The 27949-nt window shown below is 43.4% G+C and overlaps 1 protein-coding gene across 2 annotated transcripts in view; it reads right to left on the reverse strand.

Annotated features, from left to right (window-relative positions):
* DCN (decorin) overlaps positions 1 to 27949 on the reverse strand; it is a 189491-nt gene that overhangs the window by 53945 nt on the left and 107597 nt on the right. For both annotated transcript variants that reach the window (XM_069629267.1, XM_069629268.1), the window contains exon 3: positions 19701 to 19813. In XM_069629267.1, coding sequence (XP_069485368.1) covers positions 19701 to 19813 — 113 coding nt within the window. The remainder of the gene's footprint in view (positions 1 to 19700; positions 19814 to 27949) is intronic.

A 27949-nucleotide genomic window follows, 5' to 3' on the forward strand; every position in this document is an offset into this window, starting at 1 on the left:
TGCTTGAAAGGTTCCAGATGGGCTTTCACCCCAGGTGTACCCCTAAACCTAATGTGTAGCTTTTACTATGCTCCATCAGCTTTTAGAGAAGCTGGATTGTGGAGAGTTATGGAGCGCTGATTCTTCTGGACTCATCTGCAATCTTCAATATCATCAACCACCAACTCCTCTAGAAACTATATGCCTGAGGCAATAATTGTATCTTGCAATACTTGATTTATTTTCAGACAGTGCATCAGAAGCAGTTGTAATACCACTGTTTACATCTGCATTTATCCTTTCGGCATGTTGTGTGCCGCAGGGGTGCACACTGTTCCTGTATGTTTCCAATACTTACACTTAGCCCCTTGGCAAACCAATCAGAGTGAGTTGTTTTTATGTCATAAATTGAGGAGATTATATGCACATTTGTATCAAGTTATATGGAGGCGAATATTATATAAACCCAGATAAAGGAATGCGTATTTCAATTAATATATACATTTCAATAAGGGTCTCAAGATAAACCATGGCAAGACAGTGATCCTAATGACTACAACTCTCTAAATGGATCTTGCCCTGGCTAGAGGCATCCTAACACCGCCGGGTTCTTTGTTCTAGCCCAAAAAACTCAACCCTGTTCAGACCCAACACCAGAAGCACACAACGTGGGAATATTGATAGATTGTGAAATGGCAGTAGCTTCACAAGTAAAAATGGTAGTTCATTCAAATGTATTACACCTAAAACACCTCAAACGACCTACTCCCCTTTCTCTTGATCTCTCACATGGTCTTGACTATAGATGCAATTTATCTTCCGGAGACGATTTGTGAAATAATATCTAGCTGAGAATTGCAGTCACAGTTTACACAGATCTATGATATTGATGCACGGATAACCCTGGGTTATTGCAGACGTGACAATGTTACTCATGCCCTGGCGACGCTACTCAGGCTACTCAGGCTCCAGGTATTGAAGCATGTTATTTTCGAATGTATGTTTTAAAATGATATCCACAATACTGACAATATAAGCATTTCAAGTTGCAAGCTACTAGCCAAGCTTAAAAAGTCACTTGCCATTTGAGTTTTCCACATGCACTTAGCACACCATTTCTAAGTCGCCAAGACTCAATTATCTCTCTTCAATGGCTAGTGGAGAGAGCAAATTATGAGGCCTGTGACAACCAGATTCTTTATTTGCGTTTATGAATTTAGCCTGTCCCAAGTTAATCACACATTGTAGTTTATAATCAACAATGACAAAACACTGCTCCAGTGAATAGTCACACTCTACCAAACAACAAATACACTACTAACCATATATAATAATGAGGTAAAACGTGCGTTTGTTTCATAGAGCATTTTATATTCTGCCGTTCTGACAATATTCATTTCCCATGTCATCTATTACTGTATCGAAATGCATGGGTCAATCCTGCTTGAAAAAAATATATTTTTTTTCTCCGGCTATACATAGGACTGGACATTGTATCATGATTTGTCTGTGGGAAATGTGTTTGTCACTCATCTCATTCCATTATGAACAGAATCCATTCTCATCAATGGGCTCCAACAATATATGTTCTTCCCCTTCTAGAAATGTCTCCACTTTGCCACCTGGACTTTGTTCAAACTCCTTTGTGCCACTTTCCCCTCCTGTTTATGTTTACAAAGAAGGCTGATTCTCAATTAAGAAAGTCCATGGGTGGTGGGAGGGTTACTACCTGATAATTTTGGGAGCCTGCGTTACAGTCCTGCGTGAAGAAAGGGCTTTGAGGAAGTCCCCAGCACCCTTACCGGGCTGTAAACACCTCCCCCTCAAGGGAGGCATGAAGCTATAAGTACTTGGGACAATGTGCGATGAATCCTGAGAAATTATTTGTTGGCAGTTTGGAGAGAGGCACTTGCTGTGGCATAGTGAAAACAAAGGAAGGAAAGGACAAGTGAGAGATGTGCTAGGGGATAGAGGGAAGGAGCAGGCAAGTGGTGAAGACAGCATCTACTGATGGAGGATCAGGGGGCAACCCGGAGGGAAAAGCAAGAAAGCATCATTGGTGGGTAAGAACATTACAGAAGAGAAGGACATCAGCAAGGTTCATCATTAGGTAAAGCCACTTATTTAACCCATCAAAAGGCTAGAAGCAGAGAACCTGGATACTTATTATCAATAGAGCACTGAATAAACTCCTCATAATAGTTTTGCAATCAGTCAGTCTTTGCACACCCCTATGTCACTCTGGACATCTTCTGCTACACCCAAATCGTTTTCTCTATTCACAAGCCCAGCACAATCTTACAACACCTCATTGGAGAATACAGATGTGTATTCGTAGGTCTCCTAACACCTCTGCACTGGAACATCCTCCTCTGGATATATAACGTAGCACTTCCATTTCTGTTCTCAAAATTCTGCTAAAAACGATTCTCTTTTGCTTCCAGTGAAATCTCGTCACATCCTGCTTAGCAGCCATAGGCCCTCTGACATCAGGTGACATCAGGTGCTTTCAGGGTAATAGATGCCAACTCAAATGGTGCAAAATTCTCATCAGTGAGTAAGGTCCCTGCAGCATTAAAGGGTGGAAAAATGTAATCTTGCTTAAGGTGGAAATATTTATTGTATTTACCCTGCATGTCTCATCACATCAGTTGCACTTCGAGTGTCAGGCCTTCTCTCCTTGGTGTAAGCTATATTTTGGATTACATATATTGTCTCCATAGAGCAACACAGAGCAACAGTTTAATAAGGGACCGTGAATAAGGGCTGCTGCATGTGTGAATACACTTTGCATGCGTGCTCTTCAGAGATTCTTTTCGTCAAGCTGGAGAATATTATTTCATATTGTCCTACAAATCCTGTGTGCACATGGAAATTTTGTGGTTTATCACCTCCTCAAAGAGAGTAAATTAGAAACATTCACATTCTCCAACAAGCCCCTTAGTCTTATGCTGCATACTTTCAGAAAGAGTGGGAACAGTGCTGCCACTCTGATGAATCTGCCAAACATATGTAGATCCATTTCCATTTTTTTATCAAAGCAGATATGTTACTTAACATCTGTTGGTCAAAACATATTTTCTCCATTGCAGTGACGCAACGAAGTACCACATGAAAAGCAATGTGTGTGTCATTTATAATACTGAATGCTCAAAGGACTTGAGCTGCACCTGGGCAACTAATGGTCTGTTCATGTGACATTGTGGGATGTATTAACCCAGTTATGCTCTGCCCTGTGGCATCCCTGTGTCCTGATGGTGACAGAATCATCAAAATGGCCGCAAAACACCTATGCGCGCCACAACCTATGGAAATCGCGCTCTACAAAGCACAAAAAGATGGCTTCCAAATCTACAATGCATGTTGTCAGTGGTGGATCAGAGACCACACTCCTCAAACATGTCACTGGGCTGCCCGACAAGTAAAAATGGAGACTGCATGAAAAGCGGTGCTTGCTGAAAGAAATTCGGAATCTTGTTTTTAAATCTTTTCTTGGTTGCTGAAAATACAGAATGCTGGTCCAAAACACCCAAAAACATCCAATCTTCTTGCTGGGTGTCACAATGTACTGAATTCAAGAAATCATTGTGAAATTACAATAGCCTGAAAAGCTGAATCTATCATCTAAACATCCCCAGCCAGAGTGCCTGCCTGTGGGATCTGTCAAAATCTGGGCACAGTGCCAGCGGCCGCCTGAATGACTGTTTTCAAAAGCATGCATTAAAACTGTAAACTTGTACCACTAAGATCTAATGTCTGAAATCTAAGTGACCTGTTATCAAGAGTAACCTAGGTTGTAACTATTTAAACTTCATGGTTTAGAGTCTGGAATCAGTGTTCTAGCTGCTTGTTTAAAAATTACAAGTTTATTTGAACCAAGAGAAAATGTAACAAATGACATTTAAATTAAGCCTGACTCCAAGCCAAAACCAGTAGAACAACTTCCCCCACAGGGCCAGGCACCTCCCTTCTGCTCTCTAGACCAGGAACTCACACCAAGGTGATGATTACGAGTGGAGGAGAACTTGTGCTGCTGTGGGAAGAGCACCATGGACTTCCTCCAAGGCAAGGAGATGCTAATCAGGAAGGATTGTAAATGGCCTCTGCCAGAAGGAAGGGGGCAGAGATTTCTTCTGAGCTGCAAGAAGGAGAAGGAGGCGGAGATTGCTTCTGAGCTGCAAGAAGGAGAAGAAGGCGGGGACAGACAACCTTTTGTTGATTTACAATGGACAAAAAGAACATTTCTAGAAAGACTGATAATTTACTGTGTACAATTTTGAAAAATATGTAAACCCTGGACTTCTGAACCTAATTTCTGGCAGCACATTTTAAGAGGAGCCAGAACTATGTGCTATGTTCTGGGAAGTAACTGTGAAAATTATGGTTTTGCAGAAAATGTATTTATGTCAAAAGCATGAAACTTCACACGCTTATGCCCATATGCAATGCAGACAGTTGTACACATTTTTGGATAAACTAGATATTGTGTTCCGGACCAAAAGGGCAAATTTCTCTCAAAAAGCAGACCCAAGATCCTACAACGACGGGACTTGGAAGAGTATCTGCTCCACAAAATATGTGATCTATACCATCTATATATGTTATTGTTAGAAAGGTTGCACATTTGTAAATATGTTTTGCACTTAAAGTAGATTTTATGTTCAAAGGGACAAAGGGAAGATCCTCTGACTCATAAACCCACATCATCATGGTGACACCCTGTTTTCCCCTCCAATCAACGGAGAGGGGAGACTCTAGCCAATAGCCTACCTAGGGGGCACGCTTAGGAAAAGCCAACACACACACCCCTTTATGAAATGCATGAATAGAAAAAGCTGAGTACTTAGAAAGACACACAGATTCACCCATTAACCGATTGCTGGTGGAGCACCCTGCGAGAGGACCAGACATCTTCCTTTCTCCAGACTCCAGAAACTTGGCAAGCAAAAAGGCCCATTCTATAGCTGAACCATTCTCAGCTTGGCCTTAAAAATTCCAGAAACCAGAATTTACCCCAGACCTCTAAGGGGAACCAAAGAACAGCCGGCTAGTGCTGTAACTGCTTTCCTGCTAAGAATTATTACCAGAATCCAAAGACCCAATCCAGTTGTGCCGTGCTGTGACCAGATAGCTGTGAACCAGAGCCATTGCCGACCCAGTCCAGTCCGGTGTGCCCAGCAGAATGTCTGAACAGAATCCCTGATCTTGACGGAGCAGAATTCTTGACGGTTCTGTTCAAACCTATATAGTGAGTATCCATAGTATAGGACTGTCACCAGCCTATGTATTGTCCATAGCAATCCCTATCCAAATCCATCTTATCTTCAGAACTGCATTGTTAGAAATATTTTTGAATTGCCTGAAATCTTTATCTCATCGCTAATATCTTCCTTCTGTCCTAGTATTGATAAACATATCTTTGCGCTGATATATTTCATCTGAAGAAGACACGCTCCTTGGCAGGCAAAAACTTGATCCAGAGGCGACCTGTGCTTCCGTGTGGTATTTGCTTCTTCATAGTTACCCCCTAGTGTAAAGAAATCCTGTTTATCTTTTGAAAGCGCATCCCTGTTTTCGCATTTCTGCGCCTAGCTGGTAAAAAACGACCTCCACGGAAACTTCCTCAAATTGTATCCTAGAAACAAAATTTAAATGTCTGCTAACATTCCCAGCTTTCCACAGAACCAAAAACCACATCTCAAATCCTTATAGTTTTCCCGCAATCGCGATTACCGCACACAGAAAAGTTTGCAGCGAATTTTCGTTTCGGCAAAATATTACACGTGTAAAATAGCTTTTGATTCCACCCGACCTCAATTTTCAGTTTGAACATTGCTTGTTAGTGTCAAGTCATTGCTAGTGTTTGTCTGCAACCATATAAAGCGGCTCCCATTAGAATTTAAACAATTTCAGTTACTAAGCCATATTTAGTGTATTACCCCTTTCATTCAAAGACAACTTTAAAACCATGTTGACAGTTTGCCAATCAGTTCTGTTTCTCTCTTGTGTTTGCTGGGGGGAAATTGGGGTTGATCTATTTGCTTGAATTCTGCATTCCTGAAACCTGTTCTCTCTCCTTCTATCTCTTGATATTGCATATTGGGGGGTTGAGGGGTGTGCAGGGGGAAAGAGTAACCACATTGCTAGTTGATTTGTACACACACCAACAAAAGTATTATTGCTGTGCTGCTTTGTTTTGCTCATTATTACTCCTTATGATTAAAGAGATTGCTTAGTGTGACATCACCCCATTGGTGATTATTGTATCCCCATTACAAATAGTGGGATTATATTGTGAATATATAAATAAATATTTTAACTTTTGCAAGCCAGCCTGGTTCAGTGTGACCTGGGGGCGGAGGGGGTGGGTTCCAAGAGAGGGGTGTGCTATAAGTGGTACATCGTTCAGAATAAGTTGATTCCAGATCAAATATCAAAACTCAGAATGAGAATGGTCACAATGAGACTATTTTAAGATCACCACCAAATGGTACATTTCTCTATATACATTCTTCAGACATTTACTCTTACACAGTCACTCAGACTAACTAATCGCAGATTGCTACATTAACAATACCTCTCATAAATGAAATACAAAGCTCATTTACACCAGAAATATGTGAAACAAATTGCACTAAAGTGTATCAACTTTAATTGATTAGCCTTAAGGAGGGAGGCACTATGATCTCTACCTCTGAGAAAGGCATGAGGGATGACAAAGTCACCATCAATACCCAAATATGCGTGGTCCAAGCTAATAATACCTGCCTCAAGCATGTTCTCTGGGATTTCGCTACCACCACACCTTCAGAGACAAGAACTACAACTCCCTTGGACTTCACCCTGGGATGCTCCACCTGGGACACTCCATGTAACATGACAATGACTATAGCCTAATCACATCAGTCCTGCCTCGGAAACAACCCACAATTCCATGACTTCACCACTTTACCCACCCTGACCCAAAGAGCAGATTCTAAATCTGATCCTAACCAAGCAGAGATACCCACAATTAATGTGAGATGTGCTGTCTAGAATGCTAATATCATCTATCATTTACTCGCCATGTCTTCACTACCTTTTCTGGCCATCACATACATTTGTTTCTCAGACAAGCTTCTCACATATGCTTATATCCCACTATTCTCAGATTTTAGGATGGCATGTAAGAATGAAAAAGTATGGGAGATCAGCTAACATCATATCCCAATCCATTTCTGAAAATGTCTTCCAATCCAATGCATATCCTTTTACAAAAACATCTTGGGTAAGAGACTACACAATACTCACAACACCACCTCCTTTGTAGCCACATACTAACCATGAGGCAATGAAGAGACATTGCTAGATAAAGGACTTGATCTCATGACTAAAATATTGGGGTGCCCTAGGAAACAGTTGTCTTGGGTGATTGGAAAGAAGACAATATCAATAAACCTAACCAAAAATTCATATGTGCTACTGCAAACCTTGATTCCTCCTCCATTTTAGAGGGCATTGTCCATACTGGTGGGCACACCCATGACATAATGCTCACTTAAAATATGTCCCTGCTAAAAGCATTAGCTACCTCATTCTCCAGGTCAGACCATGTCTTCAACCTGATCAAGGCATCTTCCCAAACACACTAAAAAGACGATTTTTCTATTAGCTCCACTAACTACTCAAATGCAACACTCTACACCGAGAACATCTTATTAAGTACCAGCTGATCACTAGCCTTCCATTTATTGGTAAAATCATTTAAAAGAAATTGCCAACCAGCTCCATGATCGGATTAACCAACACTTCCCGCACTGTGACTGCAAATCTGGAAATAGACCTTGGTGCAGCACAGAAACTGCCGCCATCCAGGTCATAGAGTATGCTAAATAGCAATCTTACCTCATGGTCCTCAGTCACTGTTCTGCCATCGTTGACACATCAACCACTTCACATTTACAAGTCCACTCTCAGATAGAATTGGGTTCACAGGCGAGTCATCAACTGGGTCACCGTCTAACTCTTGGGCACACACCAAGCAGCCCAGATGAGTGACTTCAGATCCTATCATTGCTCAGTCCCTTGTAAGGTCCTGCAGGGATGATTCATACTCTCTCTAGTGGTCTTCTATTTCTATAAGGAACATTTCAGGTCACTTTCATGAATGATGCCTATATCTTACCTCACTATTACACTGAAAGAATGATATGCACCTTGATGAATTCACACCTCAATTGCCCCTTATCCCAAATCACTCAGATGAGGTATTGACAGCAATCTATCCTTCAGGCAACATATCAACAAAAAAGCCCTAACTGCCTTCTACCAATTAACACTCCTCCAGAAATAAAGCCCTTTCTCCCACCAGAGGATTTTAGATCCTTGAGCCAGGCCCTTCTAATTTCACAGCTCGATGGAGGAAACACCCCCCTATCCGGCATCCTGGCCCCACACCTGACCTCCTTATGGTCTTTCAGACATTCCTCCGTACTCTTCATAACATAACAAGAACTAAGGAATTTTACCAAATCTATCCTACGTTAGGAGAAACACACTGGCTAACCATCCGGAACAGCAGCCCAACTAGCCACAAAACCTGCAGGCTATCTGGGACATGCTCCTCTAGGATCTGGACCCATGTGGGGTTAAAAAATGAACTGACATTAAAAGATAAAGTGAAAACAAAGAAAAGGGCCTTTATTTGTGATGCTCCTGTGACAAAATGACTAGTGCTCTGCAGTAGAAGTAGTTTGAGTACTGGATAAACACCGTACTCAGACCTTGCTCTACTCCAAGTCAACAGTGATCCCAACCATATAGGTGAAACAGGCACTGCCAAGAAATATATCTTAAGCAGGGTGTGAATATTATAACAGCAGCGACCCAAAAAACAAAAGTACAAAACTCCAAAATAAATTTCCCTGATTGGCCAGCCTGACAAGCACTGCTAGGTCTACTGACCCACAGTGCCTGAACCTGCTTCTTGTGATCTGCAGTTTGCCGGTGAGTGGAGCTTAGCCTTGAGACCTGTAGGGTATTTTGTGGAGATTTGGGGCCTGACGGTATTTTCTTACCGCCGAAAAATAACTTAGCAACAATCACTCCTTGTATTCAGATTGGGCCATGTACAACAATAATACAGTGGACATGCATTATTTCAGCACCCAGACATGCATATTTGGTATGCGTGGTTGGTATGCGTGGTTGGTGGTATTTTGGTGAGCATAATTCCCTTGTTTTATTTGTGGCCCCAATGTCCAGAATCCCTTATCTTTGCTTAGATTTTTCGTGTAATCACTAGAGAGACCTCAGGCCTACATTTCAGGAATACCACATTTTCAGTGTTAGTGTTAGTGTGCCACCATGGGCGATCTCACTGACTTATTTACGACAGAGAGCTATATGTGGTAATTTTGTGGTAATTTCCACTACCTTATATACGGTAGGGAACTATGTCCAGAGAGTCCCTCTTCCCGTTGGCTCATGTACCTCCAACGAGCTATGCTACAAACAGTCACTCACAACTGTCCATACTGAATTTGATCATGCACACATCTGTCTTAAAATGACAATTGCACTGTTTAAAAATCTCCCCACATCATCAGCACTGTATTGGTAAATATAAAACACACCACCCGTCTGCTTTCAAATATTTTTCTGTATTATAAAAGTTGCATTTAAACACGATCTCACTCTTTACAGAAATAACTAAAATAGCACAGTAACAGCATTGTCTATGATACACTGAAAAGAGAGTGGCGGAGAAAAGAACTCGATTTGCAACATTAACATGTGATTAAATCACAGGAATCTCCTTTCCTACACTGACTGAATATTCTCGTACACACTCAGCCCCCACACTTATGTAATTACCTTATCTGTTCAGCCCGAGTTTTCTTCAGCTGTTCTCTTTCTGAATGTGGCTCCCTTGAAGATTAACCCCAGTGAAAACGAGCGCCTTTCGTTCTCAAACCGGGGTTATTATCTGGAATTCTCAGCTTTTGCAGATAGGAATGCTTCAGCCAGGAAACAGGTCCTTCTCCCAGCTCTGCCAAATCTCGACTTCTCTCCCCCTCTCTTCAAACTCCCCAGCAAAACCCTAATCACGGCCTCTAGCATGATACTTGCTATGACGCTGCTCCAATAAGAATCAATCATGCCATCTCCTCCCTCTCTACACAATGGCTCATTTTTATAGTAATACTTTGTAACCAACTGATTTCCTGTTCTTTCGAGCCCTTTTGCTTCCTGTAGTTATGTGGACAGAGCAGCAGAAAAAACGAAAAGAAAAAAAAATGAATGTGCGTTTAAAAGTTCACTTTCAGAATAGGCCTAATTCTGCAGTGGAGACACATTTTTATTAGTGGGTTAAGTTAAATGAATTTTTATTAGTCAGGTTGTTTATTAATAATGTTAGTTATTAATTTTCAAATGTGTCTCTTGCACCATAGGCATTTCAGGTGAAAAATAGGGTGCATTTTTGAATGTGCACGTGTGCTTTTAACTGTAAAAATAGATTTGCATCTTATATGTTAAGATCGTTTTTGACTGAATAGCCTGTCTTTCCATGTTAATCTGGTAACACATATAGCAATGCACCGCACCCATGTGGTGGTGCTGCATAAAAAAAAATTGCTACCTGTGCAGTAGTGCTGTACTCTGTGCTGTAACACGCCAAATATCCTTACAGACCCTCTCGGGACTTTCTGTCAAAATCATGTGTTTCCTCCAGAGGCCACAGCCCAGCTTGCGCACCTTCTCCATCCTGCTACCCCCTCGCCCTTCACTTCCTTGTTCCCTTCCTCCCACCTCCCTGAGCACCAACCTTCCCTTATTGGCCAGCCCAACAAGCCCTGCTACGTCTACCCGACCTGCAGTGCCAAAGCCTGCTTCTTGTGATACGCAGTTTGCCGGTGAGTGGAACTTAGCCCTGAGACCCTCTTGGGCCTTTGTGTACAAATCTTGTGTTTCATCCCATGGTCACAGCCCCACTTGCGCACCTTCTCCATCCCACTCCCCCCCCCGACATCCACTTCCTCATTCCTTTCCTCCCGCCCCCCTGACCACCCACCTTCCCTGGTTGGCCAGCCCTACGAGCACTGCTAAGTCTACTGACACGCAGTGCCAGAGCATCTTCTTGTGATCCACAGTTTGCCGGTGAATGGAACCTAGCCTTGAGACCATCTTCAGCCTTTGTGTAAAAATCTTGTGTTTCCTCCCGTGGCCACAGCCCCGTTTGTGCACCTTCTCCATCCTCCTCCCTCCTCCTCGCCATCCATTTCCTTGTTCCCTTCCACCTGCCCCCCTGACCACCCACCTTCCCTGACTGGCTATTCCACCAGTCATAACTGACTGTCCCAGGGCAGCCTTCTGCCCCTGCAGCCCCTGCGCCTAAGGGCCCCTAGGTAAAGGGCAGCTCCAACTGTGGCGGCTCCAGCTAGTGTCAGCAGGTGTAAGCAGGGGAAGCCAGTGGCCAGCCGTCAACCACCAGCGTCAAAGTAAGGTAGGAGTGGCCCGAATAGGGATAGTGCCTTCACTCTACCATGAATACCTGGGCACATAGGAGACTCACAGACTCAGGTGTGTTTTTCTCCTGTATTTCAATTGCATTGTGAAAGTCTTAAAATTGCAATGTGAAACCTAGGCCTTTTTCGACACTATAGAGGACTCTCTGATTTAGGTGTCTTTTCTCCGGTATTTCAATTGCATTGTGAAAGTCTTAAAATTGCATTGTGAAACCTAGGCCTTTTTGAACACTATGCAGTACTCTCAGACTTAGGTGTGTTTTCTCCTGGTCTTTCAGTTTCATTGTGAAAGTAGTGCCGTTCTGTGGTTTTAGACTCCTAGCAAAGCATTCATCTAACAAACCTTCTACTTTTATCTTAGCTCCTGTTGTCTTATACATTTGTCTACTTTGTCTCAACTCTCTCTGTCTCGTCTGCTTGCACCAATCCCTATGTCCATCCCTAGTGTTTCGCCCCTGCCCCTCCCACACCCTCTTTCTCTCTCCTCTCCCTACCTTCTCTATGGTGCTCTCTGTCTCTCCTATCTTTTCTAACTGCTTTTCTATCGACTATCCTGCTCTCCTCAATAAATCTGGTAGGAAAAAGTTTAAAAAGGACATCCTGGTCTCAAACAGAGGCCTCCCTTTCACTGATACCTATACCAGTGCTTCCTCCGGGCAAACCCTCACTGACATCCTCTTTGTCGTTCCCTATCCAGACCTATGGACTCTACATATGGTCTCTGCGCTCTCTCCTTTCTCTTCTTCTCCCACTAATGGTGGAACCTGGTGGTAGGCCCTCCTGTCCTCATTCCACTCCTCTAAGGTCATCATCAATGTTTACTTGAATGGTACCGTCTTGGTCCAAAGCTCTCAAGCCAACCTTCTCCTCTTGTATAGATGCTTTCCGTGTCTCATCAATTTACTTTCTTCTCCTGCTGTCCCCTCTCTCCCCTCCACGGCTTCCTCACCTCCCCTACTGTCTCCTCCTTGGCTACATTGCCCTCTCTCCCTTCCTCTTGTGACCCCCCAGGCTTCTTCTACACCTCCGCGGGGCGTACCTCTGATTTGTACCCCTCTCTGGCAGTCTTTCAAGGACGGCAACCTTCTCCATATTGCCACTCTAAACTCTTGCTCAGCTGTCAAACACTCCTCTGACATCTACCACCTCCTGGAGGAACCTGACCTCGATGTATCCGGTCTCACCGAGACATGGTTCACGATCAGCTCAGTCATGAGTTTTGACACTCTCCTCCCTGATGGCTACAAGATCCTCTCCGCACCCAGATCCTAAAGTTTCAGATGGGGTGTAGCTCTACTCTTACCTGAGTGGATTCCTGTCTCTGTCATTCCTACGCAGGCCTACTCATCTTTCCAATGCCAAGTCTGCAGTCTCGCTCTCTCTCCTGGCCACTCCATTACTGTGTCTATCATCCATCAGCCACCTGGTCAGATCTCCTACTTCCTCTCTGAATGGGCGGACCTTTCCTATTCCCTCATGGTCTCGACCACTCAACTCCTCCTTCTTGGAGACTTTAACATCCACCCAGATGCTTCCTGTCCTTCCTCTGGACTCTTTCGTGACCTCTGTGACTCTCTATTCTCCCCTCTGGCCCGACCCACTCTGCAGGGCACACTCTGGATGTTCTGATCTCTTCAGACCTTCCCCTTTCAATCCCTATAACCACTCCTCTCTCCTGGAGTGATCACTTTCTCCTTTCCTCCCAGCTCACCCTCTCCACCCCTCAGGCCAAGCCAACTCCAGCACTGCCACCTACCTTCTTGTTTATCCGACCCATGAAGCATGTGTCAGTTGAGGCTTCCACCACCACTTTCTCACACCCTCCTCCCCCCTTGGCTGACTCACACCCTGACACAGCCCTTTCCATGCTCCACTCTGCTATATCTGACACTCTTGATGTTCTTGACCCTGTCATGAGGATCCACTTGAAGCCCAAAGTCAAGTGCAACTCTTGGTATGACTCAGACTTCGTCATCCTTAAATGCAAGTGCAGGGTGGCTGAGAGGAAGTGGCATGCTTCCGGTCCATCCTCTGACAAACGGGCCTGACGCCTGCTCCAGTGGCAATACTGGCTCTCTGTTCGCACCAAGAAGAGAGTCCACATCCAAGCCCACGTCTCTGCGGCATATAACAACTCGGCCAAACTCTTTAAAATCTGCAAGGAGCTGGCCAATCCTGCTGCAGTCTCAACCTCTTCTGCCCCCTCCCAGACCCTCTGTATGGCCCTGGCTTCTTATTTCATCTCTAAAAGTCAGGACATCCTGTCCTCTCTCTCTTGCTCTTGTCCTCTTCCCTCTACTCCTGGCTCTTCCTCTGGCCCTTCTTCAGCCACCTCTCCTCCCTCCTTCTCTGCCTTTCCCCTGTTCTCCACAGACAAGGTTCCTAGACAAGTCCGATTTATGAAAGTCTTGTCAAATCAGGTTCAACCCTTTTCCTCCAAAACCTTCAAGGACCGCATTGACACCCTGGCTCCTGCTCTGGCTGTCTTCTGAAAACACTCTTCACCAGTGGAGTCTTCCCTTCCCACCTGAAGCACTCCCTTGTGCACCCTCATCTTAGGAAACCATCTGCCGAACCTTACTGCCCAGCGAACTATCGTCCAATCTCCATCACTTCTTTCCTGGGCAAACTCCTGGAAAAGCTGTCCATCTCCCAGCTAAATCTTCCCACTGAATCTGTTGGTTGTCTCCATGCCCATCAGTCTGGCTTCAGAGCTGCCAGAAGCATGGAAGCTGCTCTTCTGAACATCTATGAAGACCTGCTCTCCAACCTTGATTCCAACACCCCCTTTGTCCTCATCTTACTTGATCTCTCTTCTGCCTTTGACACAGTCAACCATGCCATCTTGCTCAACCATCTCTTTGATAACCTGGGTATCACCGATCAGGCCCTGGCTTGGCTGACTTCTTTCCTCTTTGATCGACCCTCCCAGGTCCAACTTGGGTCCTTCCTCTCCTCTATCTCTATCTCTACCTGTGGTGTTCCCCAGGGGTCTAACCCCTCTCCCTGGCTGTTCAACCAATACCTGGCACTTCTTGCCCACCACTTTGCCGCTCTCTGCCCCAAATTTCAGTGCTATGTGGATGACACTCAACTCATTTTCAGTCTCCCTTCCGCCACCTCTTCTTCTCTCATCTCTGACTGTCTGTCTGCTATTCAGGAGTAGTGTGCTGCCAATGATCTCTGTCTGAATGCCAGAAAGACATAGATTCTCCTCATTGGCACATCTGCTCCCTCATTTCCAATCACTCTCTTGCCGGCCTCTCTAGGCCCTCTTCCTGCTCTCACCTGTGCGGCTAAAAAACTCAGGGTCATCTTCGACTCCACACTCTACTTCTCTCCTCACATCTCAGACGTCTCTAAGAAGTCACACTACCAGCTGCACCTCCTCAGAGGTATTCTTCCTTTCCTCTCCTTCCCCCAGAAACTCACTGTCTCCAGAGCTCTGGACTATTTCAACAGCCTCTTTATAAATCTGCCTGCATCTACTCTCCGCCCTCTGCAACTCATTCAAAACTGCAAGACTTGTCCTTAGTTTCAAGCCAAGGGATCCTATCTCTCCAGGACTGAAATCTCTGCACTGGCTTCCAATGGCGGTGAGGATTAAGTTCAAAATCCTCTGCATTGTCCACAAGGTCTTCTGGGTCTGGGCCTCAATACCTTCAACTCTATCTTTTTAAATATCTTCCTTCTCAAGCCCTTTGCTCATCTGCCTCCAACTCCCTCGGGGTCAGTCGCTACTCCAAGCAACACATTGGTGGCAGAACTCTTTCTTCTGCTGGGGCCTCCCTCTGGAACAGCCTCCCAGAGAAGGAGAGGAAGCAGAAGTGAAGAGGAAGGTCTTGAGGTGCATCGGGGATGGTTCTCCTCTAAGTGAAAAATATAACTTCCAACTTCACCTTTTGAAACGTTTGCTTTCTGTGGGATTTCCCCTCAAAGAAAGGAATTGGTTGAGGCACTAATCCACTCAGGTGTGCTGACAGGCACACCTCCATTTATGATCCAGACACTACAACTAGCCCTAATCTGTGCTGTTAGACTATTATGTACAGTGAATAGTATGAACCATGTTCCTTCAGTTTGAAATCCGTGAATTGATTGCTCCCACAAACTCATAAGCCATTTGCACACGCTTTACATAACTAAGGTACGGAGTACCAGAATACACTGTTTAAATTCTACTCCCCTGGGCGCGCACTATGGTGTACCAATAAACTGCTGCAGGGGGTAAGTGACTTACTACCAAAGGTCCCAAACTCTGGAATACCATCCACTATGCTTGACATTACAAGTGGACCAATTAAGGTTTAAAAGTAACCTTGCATTTGGGTTGCTTGGAAAAATGCCCTTATTGGGAGTAGGCTGTAGCTGTTAACCTGCCTCAAAGTATGAAGCAGTGTCCAACTGAACTGTGCACATTTCAATTCCCTTTTAAAGCATGATGTTCTTTAAGGCCAACTTTGACTGGTCAATATAATGGCCCCTCTCCAACCATAGTTCCTCCAACAATGTAGTAACCAAAAACAATTAATACAGGCAATATAAAAAAAGTATAGGCCATACAAAACAATGGCCTTAGAGCAGTGTTGAATATCCCTAAAAAAGAACACATTTCCTCGGTCAGAAGAAATGCCCATTAGTGTACACTGCCCCTAGATATCTATCTAATAAATTCAAGAAATCACAAACGAAAAGTCCAACTAGGGCCTCCCACACCCACCTACTGTACAACGCTAGATTCCAACTGCAGAAAGCAGGGGGGCACAGCTTCCATGTAGTGGCGGCAAAATATTGGAATGCCCTACCTCCTCATCTAAGTTCCCAAACCTCCTTCTGGTCCTTCTGTAAAGGCCTCAAAACCTGGCTCTTCTCAAAGGATGTATAACCCACACTCTGCTTTTTTCTCCATAGCAATGTACCTCCTGTAACCTTAAGCCTGACTGTATTGATTTTGTAACTGCTAAATTAAAGCTAACTGCGCTTACTGTAACCAGCGCCTGGATGCCCTCGGGTTTGGTGCGCTCTACAAATGGCAATTTAAAATAAAAAATTAAGTAAGAATTTGACAGATGCAAAAACATATTTTTGTAATTTCTAGGTGCCCTTGTTATTTATAATCACAACCTCATGTGTGTGCTGTCACTTCATTTAAGAAACCAATCACACTGGCATGTTCAATAAGGTTCAGCACAGTAATGTACAAGAGCATCATGTTTCTAGCAATAATCCCCACATTCAGGGTGGCCAGGGCAGGTAAAGTCCCACCAGCCTGAGCCTTGCTCAGACCGCAGTGTGGGCTCAGGGACATTTTGCCACCCTTTAATTCCTCTCCTACTACGCTCACATGTGTTATCCCGCAGGGTTCAGCCCTCTCCCTTGTTTTGTTCAATGACTATATCCAACTTTTGACCAAGCTCATCTTCTCTCACGGCTTCAGCTGTTATTCTTATGCTGACGATACCCAAATCTTGGTTTGTTTAGATCTGTGTGTTCCTGGCACAGCGACCAGATTTCAGGAATGTCTTGAAGCCGTGGGAGAATGGATGGGTAACAACTGGCTATAATTGAACGGAGGTGTTGGTGGTAGGGCCTCCATCTGCTGCTGCTTGCTGGACTCTTGTTTTTTGGCCATCTGGTTTGGGCCCTTTGCCTTCTCCGGTTTCATCTGTGAAAGCTTCTGGATTGAAAATATCAGCATCTTTATGTGCCGAACTCCAAATAGGTGCCACCTGCCAGAAAGGTAATTTCCAATTTAAAATTCTGCGTACGATTCTTCCCTATCTTCCATTTCAATTTAGAGCTCCGGTGGTATCCTCTCCTGTTTTGTCCTCTATGGATTATTGCTTTAATTAATGCTTTATTTTTGGTACAACCTGTCAATCTATTGCAGCATCTCCAAGTCTTGTAGTATACCGCAGCGAGAGCCTGTCTAGTTTCTGTGCCTTGGTTTAATGTCTTCCAGATTGGTGGGCGCTCTTTCTCAGTGGCTGCCATTCAGCTATGGAATTCTATTCCCCTCACTCTGAGAACTATTGAAGAGCACTACCTGTTTCATCGCTTGTTGAAAACTTATCTTTGTATGATGCATTGGTTGGTGACTGTGTGCTCTATAAATATATTATAACATAACATAACCATTGTTAGGGCTGCGGGAATTGCTGGCTCTGCCCACCCTGGATGCAGAGGCTAACACTATTAGCAGATTTTGATCCGAGTGCTGATGTTTTTTATTTGATCCAAAGTGAAAATGTGGCCATAATGAATGAGCATGTCCAATTTCCCATGAAAAACTACAAAGAAAGATGGCCACTATGGAAAACAGTAAAGGCAATAAGTAGCTTTACTATTTGCATCGTAGCCATGAGTATGGAACGCAGGTCGGAGATCGAGGAGAGCATGAAATTGAAGGAATGAGGTGGGCATGGGGATGGGGTGCAGTTCTTAAGAAGGGGCTTTGGGATGGCGTTGGAGCTGCAAAGTCCAGTAGGTGTGGTAGAAAGGGGAAGGCACTGGGCTAATATAAAATGTATCGCTGATACCTATGGGATAGGCACAGTTATCATAAAGAATGTGTGAAGTTACTGGTGTATTCTACCTGTGCCCCCAGTCATCTGATTGGCTAGACACTCTTGCCTTGGAGCCTGTAAACAATTGCATACTGTGAAGACAGTTATAGAGCTACATTATATACAAATTGCCCAATGATACCATGGGCCTCATTACGAGGTCGGAGGTAGCCATGCCGTTTATACCGGCATGGCTACCCCAAACCGGGTCCGGCTCTGGGTCCCGTGAAAGGGGAATTAAAGGTCATTCCAACCTCGGCAGGCCCTGTAATTCCCCTTGCATGGGACCCATAGCCGGTACGTCCCCATTCCCATTTGAGCCCCCATAGGGCTCAATGGAAATGGGGAGGATGGTAGCAGTGGTACTGTTCGTAACGATACCGTTGCTACCATCCAGTTCTGCTCGCGCGTGCCGCTCTGCACGCCTGGTCTAATGTGTCAACATGGTAACAATGGCACTGGTAGCACTACCTGCACCGTTGTTGCCTTACCGCCACTACTGTAATGAGGCCCCATGACATTTACTGAAGATGCCTATCTTAGTCGCCATTAACATTAGTTATTTTTTCCTGAGTAGGCTTTTCCCTTCCACCCTCGTCTTGATTATTTAATTTGCCAAGTGTTCCCTGTTTTCATTGGTCAAAATCAGAGTGATTGCTGCTATGTATGAATCACAGCAATCCACTACCAACTGTCTGTTCTTTTATTGCTGAGACTTTCATAAACTATGAATTTGCGGTTTCGATGGTGTTGTTTTTCATTTCTTTCCCATTTGCATTACTCTGTGTTTGCTGTTTTGCTGGGGGATATTGTTTTAGTGCTTGACGAATGCCATCGTCCGGGCCATCTTTGTAAGCGTGAGCATTTGTTTGGCACACTTTCCATGACAGCTTATTGTTCAAGAACACAATATGAAATCTACGACGATGACAAGCATCAATCGAAGAGTCAAAGGGCCTGATTCAAGGAAGTGTTTTATAATGGCGCAATCCCTATGGGAAAATGTTCCATGAATCAGACCCATAGTCTGTATTACTGTATCAGGCAGTTTATTTGTTCCATTATTAGATCTATTTATGTCAATATTCACATCTATATGTGAGAGCAAAGCATAAGCCTGTGAGCTGTTGCTGGCCCTAGGCAATAGGCGTGTAACTGCAAAATATGGCGAAGTGTCAACTTCATGTAAAAATCTTGATTACTACTTTAGGCAAAATTCTTGACCTTTGACAACCTGGTTGTTAACACTTTCATTTATGTTATGCCTTATGCATTTTTTTTCTCCAAATTTTATCTCTACCAAAGAAAATCATGCCCATTTAGTGGATAATCGGACTAGGAAGACATACAAATTAGGCATCAAAATCAAGGAAGGCCTTCAAATGAAAAGAAAAAGTAAGAGTAGAGCGTACAGCGAAAGATGTCATGAAAACCGATGCACATAAGGACAGGAGACATTACAGAAAGCAACAGTTAATCATTCAGTATTTGACATACACTTGTATATTGCAGTTGGAACAAGGTTAGGCTTGGCCAACCCAAAATTATGCTAACATTCATTGTAATCGATATTTGTTCTTGAGTGTAACGACATTCATCTTGGGTTTGTCTTTAAAATAAATATACATTAGTTTCACTGATAGCTTACATGAAGGTTCTTTAGATTCTTGAAATCCCCATCTTTAATTTCAGTGATTTTGTTGTTCTGTAGGTCGAGCAGAGTGGTGTCTGAAGGGATATCCTTTGGCACATTCTCTAGTCCTAAAATAGCAAAAAGAAGATTATCAGACTACTTCTGAATCTTAAAGGTACATTACTTATAATCCGTTTTTGTGTAATGTGCTAATTTCATAGACTTTATTTAAAGGTGCCTTGATAATATATTACTCCCAAGGATTGTTCTGGCAAATGTGTGCAGTTAACTCGACTGTGACTCCTGCAGCCCAGTTCCTTGTTAACCTATGTATCATTTACAAATATCACAATATCTCTTAAACATCTGTCCACATGGCTTTACTATCCAGTTTCACACTTAGTTGTCATATCACATTTTAACAACACGTTGATGTATTCACTCCTTGCAACTGCTTCAGTGTGGTTTGGTTCGATTGACTTGTATTATAGCAGAGTTCTGCTAGCAGGCATAGCACGTAACAGTTTTTACAGTTTATATAAAATAATATAAAATAATCTATTACACAGTAATGCCACTTGTTAACAACATCGATATTCAGCATCATTTCAAAGTGGGCAGAGTGGTGAATCAGGGTGTAAAAGTGTAATGCTTATATGCCTTGATTTACATCCCTGCCCCATTTTGCAGAAGTGACATGACGTAAGAGGGGCACGGACTTGAAATCTCTGCTGTGCATTTCTCCTCTATCTTGGCAGTGCATTTCTTCAGATGATATGATATGATATATTTTTTTTGTAACACGCTTGATACCCAGAGGGTTCTAATCATGGACCCAGGAATCAAACCTGAGTTGCTCTGTCTTGATTCCAAGGCGAGCACGTTGCCCCTGAGCTATCCTCCCGAGACCTGCATAACATTTTCATGCACGCATGAAACAGACAGATTCTTATGTAATGCGTGTTGGTTTACCGATTATAAAAGACCAGGCAGATGCCATAGGAATCCATTTATAAATGCTCTCTGCAAAGCATAATTTGCATGCAGCAATTATTTATTCTCAAGATGGAGATGAAAACTAAAGTGCACCCGGAAATACGCACTGTTTTAATTGTTGGTGTCCCAAATTTTAAAATTGCACTCAGGTGACCCAGCAGCACGTAAATGCCTTTGTTGGTGATCTCTGCACAGTGGCCGCCCATACACAATGGGAAAGGAGGCACCAACCCACTGGAACACTCGCCCATTATGGAGATGCCGATGAGCCAGCACTGCTTTTTGCAGCTGATGGAGCACTTCTGTCTGGTGCAGTGAAGTCTATCAATTTCTTACTGTGACATGGCATTTTATATTGGGCATTGGGCATATTGGGCATCTTTGATAAAGCAAGCATGATAAGGGCTACTATGTGACTAGACCGGCATTTTGGTGAGGCTAGTCTAGCCATTTTTTACTGGGGCATGACATTTTGTATTGGGTATCTTTGATAAAGCAAGCCTGGTAAGTGTTATTACCTAGCTAGACTAGCATTTTGGTGCAGCCAGTCTAGCTATTTCTTTGGAATGGCATTCTTTACTATAATAATGCAAGCATAAGTTGTATTACATGGTTAGACTGACATTTTGGTACATCCAACCTAGCTATTCATTTGGCATGACATTTTATGCTTGGCATATATGATAAAGAAAGCATGATAAGTGCTATTCGGTGGCTAGACTTGACATTTTGGTGTAGCCAGTTTGGGCATGTTTTAACACTGTGGCATGGCAGTTTAAATGACAAAGCCAACTCGAGTATGTTCTTTTGTGGGGATACTGCCATATGTTGGTGGAACCAGAGTGGACATGTTTTCTTCTAGTTTCATTGCTGGCATTATATGCAAGCAAACACGAGTATGTTCTTATATGTGAATAGTGGCATTTCCATGCTGGTAGCCAACATGTAAATGTATGGGCACATGCACCATGAAAATGTTTTATACTGGCATGTACTGTGGGCAAAGGCATCATGAAAATGCATAGGGGAAATGCTCCTGTGCACTGTTGGTGACTTACATCATGAGTTACCCTACACAATGAAATACAAACTATTTGGCTTTCAAGAGGTGTGCTATTCAATTTACCATGTTAACTCATTATTTCAAGATAAATTCTCAGGGTGAACCACCCACACCCTCCACCTTGATTGGTTCAGGCTCCCTTGCTACCCTGAGGCACTCAGGCATGTTAGTGGGAAATGTTTAAGCCCCTCTAATAAAAAAGAAATCACTAGCCACCACTGCCTGCATTCAATTTTCCTTTTTTTTATAAAAATAAAATGACCCAGAGTGTATCATTTAAATTCGAAATTCATTATATATGAACTAAACATCATCATATTTCTATAGGAAAATAAAAGGGAAAAATAATTCTGTACAATAACGTTGGTAATAATGATATGTAGTGAGCAACAAAAGTTAATGGTGTTGAGAGAAGTGTGTCAAAATAGTGCTCTAAAATTAGTTTCCTTAGAATATATTTTTCAATGTGTTAATCTAAACACATTGTACAGGTTTCTGTATCTTTGCTCGACAAAGTAAGGTATTCTCTGTGCAAAACTTTCAGCATTGCTTGCAATTAATGTAACAAATGCCCTAAGGAAGTAGCAGCCAAATACATTCAAGAGGGAAATGAGCTGGAAATATGGAAGTCAGTTCTCATGCTCCAATACATATTACATAAATGTTCAAAATATATAAGGGAGCGCATGGCAAGCAGCCCACCTTTAGGGTTGCTTTATCCGAGGGCTTGGCTACCAAGGTTGGGATCTTCTACAAACTGTGCATTAAACATTGCTAATGCCCGCCGGTGGTATGAGAACAAACTTGGAGTGCAGATACCATTTTTCTCCCAGGTAATAGTTCTCAAGCAATCCCACTCTCCTAACCCGGCCAGTGACATGCCTAGGAGGTGATGACTTACTGCAGTGGAGTGTGGAATGCATGAGAACTTTTTTTTTTATTTTATTGTTTTTTTATAACGTGCTTAAAACTTGAGTTTGGTTTCTAAGTGCAGATCCGGGATTCAAACCTCTGTTGCTCTGTGTGGTCTTGCTGCCAATACCAGCATGTTGGCCCTGTGCTATCCTCTGTTCGCAAGAAGACCCAACACTTACCTACACGGTTGGCAGCAGGCCTCTACTTGAGTTGCAGCATCAGGATTGTACCCACATCTGCGGCACTGATCCAACTATGTCTAGTAAAGACAATTATCCTTTTCTTATTCGGCCAAACATGGGGGCCTTCACCTACAGTCATTATGCATGGAGATAAAGAGAGGACTGGCTGGAGAATAGGGATTGTCAACATGAATCTGTACATTAGCCTATGTTATCTGCTGCAGAGTTCTAAATAAGCAGACCAACACTAAGCGCCCTATTCATGAAAAAGTATGCATAGCTCATGCAAAGCCTGCGTGCCGAGAATGACTCTACGCGAGCCTACGTGCATACATTTCACTACACGCTCTGCATATTCATGGAATTGTTACTGCAAAGCAACCCTATACGGAACGCCCCTCATGCCCCCACTCAAAGCAAATTCAGCCATATACTCCTACCTTTGTGGATCCCCCGGCCGCAGACTCATGCACCCTGGTAACACTGCATGGGTTTCCCCCGCAACAAAGCCAGCACCTTGGTCACACTGTGCGGGGTCCCCCGTAATTGTAACCGGCACCCCAATGACATACACACCATTTTCCTCAACTCAGTTAAAACTATGGCCAATCTGCTTGCTATCCACGTAAACCATTCCTGCACCCCGCTACACTGCGTACGTCCACCCCTAAGTTAGATTGCAACTCCGCCTGCGTGCACACACCGCTAAATCCAACATGCAATCCCACATCTGCTCTGTGATTGCTATGCGCAAGTGCCTGTACACCTGCCTTTGGGTGGCAGATAGATCGAGAGCTTTGCATGGGCATTTCCCTGATGAGTGGTTGCGTGGTCAGATCCATGAATACGCTTGGTTGTATGCATTTGTGGGCGCGTGATAGACTGCCTGCGGGCTGTCCCTCGTAACGCCCAAATGTACCCTTGTTCCTCCTCATTTTGCGTGCTCCACCTGCTACTCTGGTCTCTGAACAGGCCACGCTCTGCGTGGTGTCTTGCGCAAGGCACGCGGCCACTCACAGAGATGTGCCAAGCCTACACGAAGTCCCCACAGAGTATGGAAAAGTCCAGCGCAGTCGACTCCATGAATCGATGAAGGGGGTATTGTGTGCAGTTTGTCGTGCAAAATCCCGGTTTCCTGTGCAATTAATTCCATGAATTGGGACCTAAGAGACAATACATGCGCATATTGCAATTAAGAAATCATTGGAAATCACTTACAAGTAGAATACATCACCCCCACTGACATAATTACCCTTTCACTGGATTGTTCGTATTTACTGTACAGTCCATGTAACTGAGTTGAACCAAAATAATGCAAACCCTGCCAAATCTCGCTACTAGGACGTATATGCTATCGATGTACTCATATTCTTTGCTCACTCTGTTTACCCTATGAAGTGCAGCGCATCCCTTCCTGCAATTGAAAAACGTGTGTACAATCTTGGTTTGCTTTTACAATTATTACCTACACACTTGTCTATAGGTAGGCATTAGAGAGATGTTTAGGATGTATTGAAACTTCATAATCACGCAGCATTCACGATGAATAACATGAGTAAAACGCTCATGACCTTTAATTTAAATTTGCTGTTACCGCCAAACTTATAAAGACGGCCCAATACTCTCAAAAATCTCAAGCGCGGAGAAGGAGAAGAGAACAGGCATGCACTACTAGAAGCAGTTAATTAATGGTGTTTCATGTAATCCTGAATTAATTAAATATGCATTAACATTTGGCTGACAAATGACCCTTTTCAACGCACACTAGCGTGTTGCTTCTATATCAGAATATAGAGGAAAACGTGTCACAGTTACTGTATAACTAGAGCAGATCGACAAACTCAAAAAATAAATGTACAAACCTGTACTTGAGATTGAGTATACATACGAAAACAATTTAGCACACAGGCATAAAGTTGATTATTATGTTTGCAAAATGGTTTCACTACAAAGGTGTTGCCTCGGATTATATCGTACATCCTTTTTAAAATATTGTCAATTCTAACAGCTTCACGTAGTGTGAAGAAGCAACATAGAACTACATTAAATTATTTTTTTACAAATACGTTTGCCTTGATCTAATCAATGTTATCAAAAGTTGTGAAAACATTTGGGATCACTTCCCAATCTCCCCTCTCTCCTCTTAGGAGGATAGCTGAAAGGCAACGTGCTTGCCTTGGAAACAAGACAACACGGAGCAACACAGGTTCGATCACCAGGTCTGTGTTCAGAAACCTCTGGATATTAAGCATAAATAACCTGACATATCATACATATCCTGTTGCTCTCTTCAGTGCCTGCCTTTAATATCCAATTGTCCCTTGCTATCTTCAACCAGTTCGACCAGGACCCGCTCTCTCTCTCTGTCCCTCAGGTGTATTTGCTCGTTTGGAAGGGAACTGTTTCTGACAATGCATTGTTTGAATCACTCTCTGATATCGGACTTTTATTCCTTCAGACTAAAGCCGTTCAAATATTTATTTTTTTGCCACGTTAATGCTTATAGAGTTAACTTTGTTTCCCAAACTCCAGCATTTAGAAAAGGGCTTTCTCTTTCCCGTACAAGACTCAGGGACGTCATTTCACCAAAATGCCAGGGGTAGCAGAAGTGACATCACAAGACCCTTGACCTCTAATGACATCACAGGAACTGATGTAATTTGACGCCCATCCCAAAGAGACATCACGGTAAGCGATGGAACACGACCTTTCGCCTCTCGACAAAAAAAGAAGTGGCATCACACAGCATTGTTTCTTAGTACACTACGAAAAATATGGTTATTATACCAATTTAAAGTGATTTAATACAAGAATGGATCACCATATGTATCGTTAATATCAGTGCGTGTAGGCCCATATTACCAAATTGCTATGAATGCAAGCAGATGATGATAATAATGTGTTATTATATAGCATTTACACTTAAGCACTTCATATAGAATACATACACATACAATATCACCCAACCTGTGTTGGTACACCTTTATCAACTTCAGCAGGATGAAAGGCTGAGCTGTCCTTGCTGGGAGTCGAACCTGCAACCTGCAGATTACACATACGTCGTAGCATCCAGCGCTCAACCCACTGAGCTATCTTACCGGCTATAGCTATCAGAAAACCAGCTACCCCAGAAACAAAGAGCAACATGCTGCTGGCCACAGCCCATGAGCCGCAATTGAAAAAAATATATATATCAATTTCATTTTTGTGGTAGCATGGGAGACCACAGGGGTAGCAGTTGCGACCTCTGGTGACCCCTCCCTAAATGACATCCATGACAGGACTCTTACTGCACCACAGAACAGTACTTCAAAGTTCCTTCTCTTGATACCTTGATTAGAGAATTCCCACATTTGAGCAAAATCTAAGGTTTTAAAGACTTTCCCCCTTTCTCATACTGGACCCTCTCACTCGGCAAAATGTAGCACTTAAATATCGTGGTCGAAATGGGTGGGAGCGGATGAGAGTGGTGATCCTCTAGTTACAAAAACAAAGTTTTACTGTTCCTATACTTTTATTTGAAAAATAAACCATTCCGGAATGGTTTCATTTGTAAATAAAAGTGTAGGAAGAAGTTGAAACTTACACTTCAGTGCAGTGCACTGAACATTCTCTTAAACAACAGTTGTGTTTGTTTGGGGGTTTGGATTGTACGTGGGAGGGGACTTAGCGATGGGGTTTGTGGGGAGCAGGGGTAGGTCAGCAAGGAACATAGTTCCACTTCTTTTCTGTTGACCACTGCTTAAATGTCCTTCGCTTATTTTCTTGTCACTCAGGAGCTCATTTTGGGTGAAGTTAAAATGCATGTTTTATTTCACAAAATGCCATATATTCATTCAGTTGTATGATGGAGAGGGAATCGGAATGTAATTCGGGTTTCCGGCTTCCCCAACCGCTTCTCCATGCTGGTGTATATGCTGTAGGTTCCTATGGAATCAGCACGCTTTTAACAACAGCTAAATGCTGACGGATCTTTATGAATCCTTTGTAAAAGCTGCCTGCCAAATGACGAGCAGTACTTATTCAATGTTCCCTGCGAAGTGCAAAAGTGAGGCATAACAGTGACTTCATAGACACATTGATAGGAAAGATTTATTTTTACTGCACCTTTCCTTCTATTTTAATCGACCCCCAAACATTTTGCTTTTTTTTTTTTTTACAGTGCAGTGAAGTTAGGCTTCACTACACTGTCTTTTGCTCAAATGTTATGGGGACACTGACATTTCCTTCAGTCTGTCAGTACTAGGAAACTTTGTTTCCCTTAGTCTTGTTACTTAGTTACTACTTTTAGTAACTTGTTATCACTTGTGGTAACTTTTTATCATTGTACAATTCATCTTACAATGCAGTACAACGGGGCACACTTTTGTTTATGCCCTAAACTAACACTCAGAGGGTATTTGGTTACTCTAGAAGTGTTAAATAGACAAGCTAGTGGCAACACTGACTTTTTACCATGTTTTGGTGCTTTTCATTTCGTTTTAGCATTACCGCATTTACCGCATTTGGCTACTAACTGTGGCTAGTGATCAAATATTGCCATGCCACGAGGTATTTCGCTTGTCATTTGTCCATCTTGTTTTTTAGCCTTCTTCCTGGCCTGTGAGGCCAGGAAAATCCTTATATGGGCTTCCAGTGCCCAGGAAAGCAGAGGCTTTTGGTGGGCTACTTGTGGGCTATGTGTGTTTGCTGGCAGGATGTGGGCTGGGACTGTCTGGTCCCAATCCACAAACTGGGTTCAGTGTGTCTGAGTGTTATGCATGAGTGTTCCTGCCAGTGGTCCTGATTGGACCACTGCTGGGGCATGTGCAGGGATAATTATACTATTGGCTAGTGGGAGTTTTTGCTCTTACCTGGCTTTTGGGATAAAAGGACCACCTACACCCATTCTAGAGAGATCCAGGAGTAACCTGAAGGAGCCAAAACTCCTGTCCAGCTGTGAGACCCACACAGAGACTGGAGGGCCGGCTGAAGAAGGCCTGGCAAACAACTTCTGCTGCTGTGCTGGAAGAGCCCTGACTTGCTATTGATCTTCAACAGTCCTGCAAGGGAGCTGCGACTCATGGAGTGGAGGGAACACCCATTCCTGTTGTCTGTTTGGTATCCTG

This window comes from Ambystoma mexicanum, chromosome 12 (assembly GCF_040938575.1).
Source record: "Ambystoma mexicanum isolate Mex_15411 chromosome 12, UKY_AmexF1_1, whole genome shotgun sequence".
NCBI classification, from domain to species: domain Eukaryota; kingdom Metazoa; phylum Chordata; class Amphibia; order Caudata; family Ambystomatidae; genus Ambystoma; species Ambystoma mexicanum.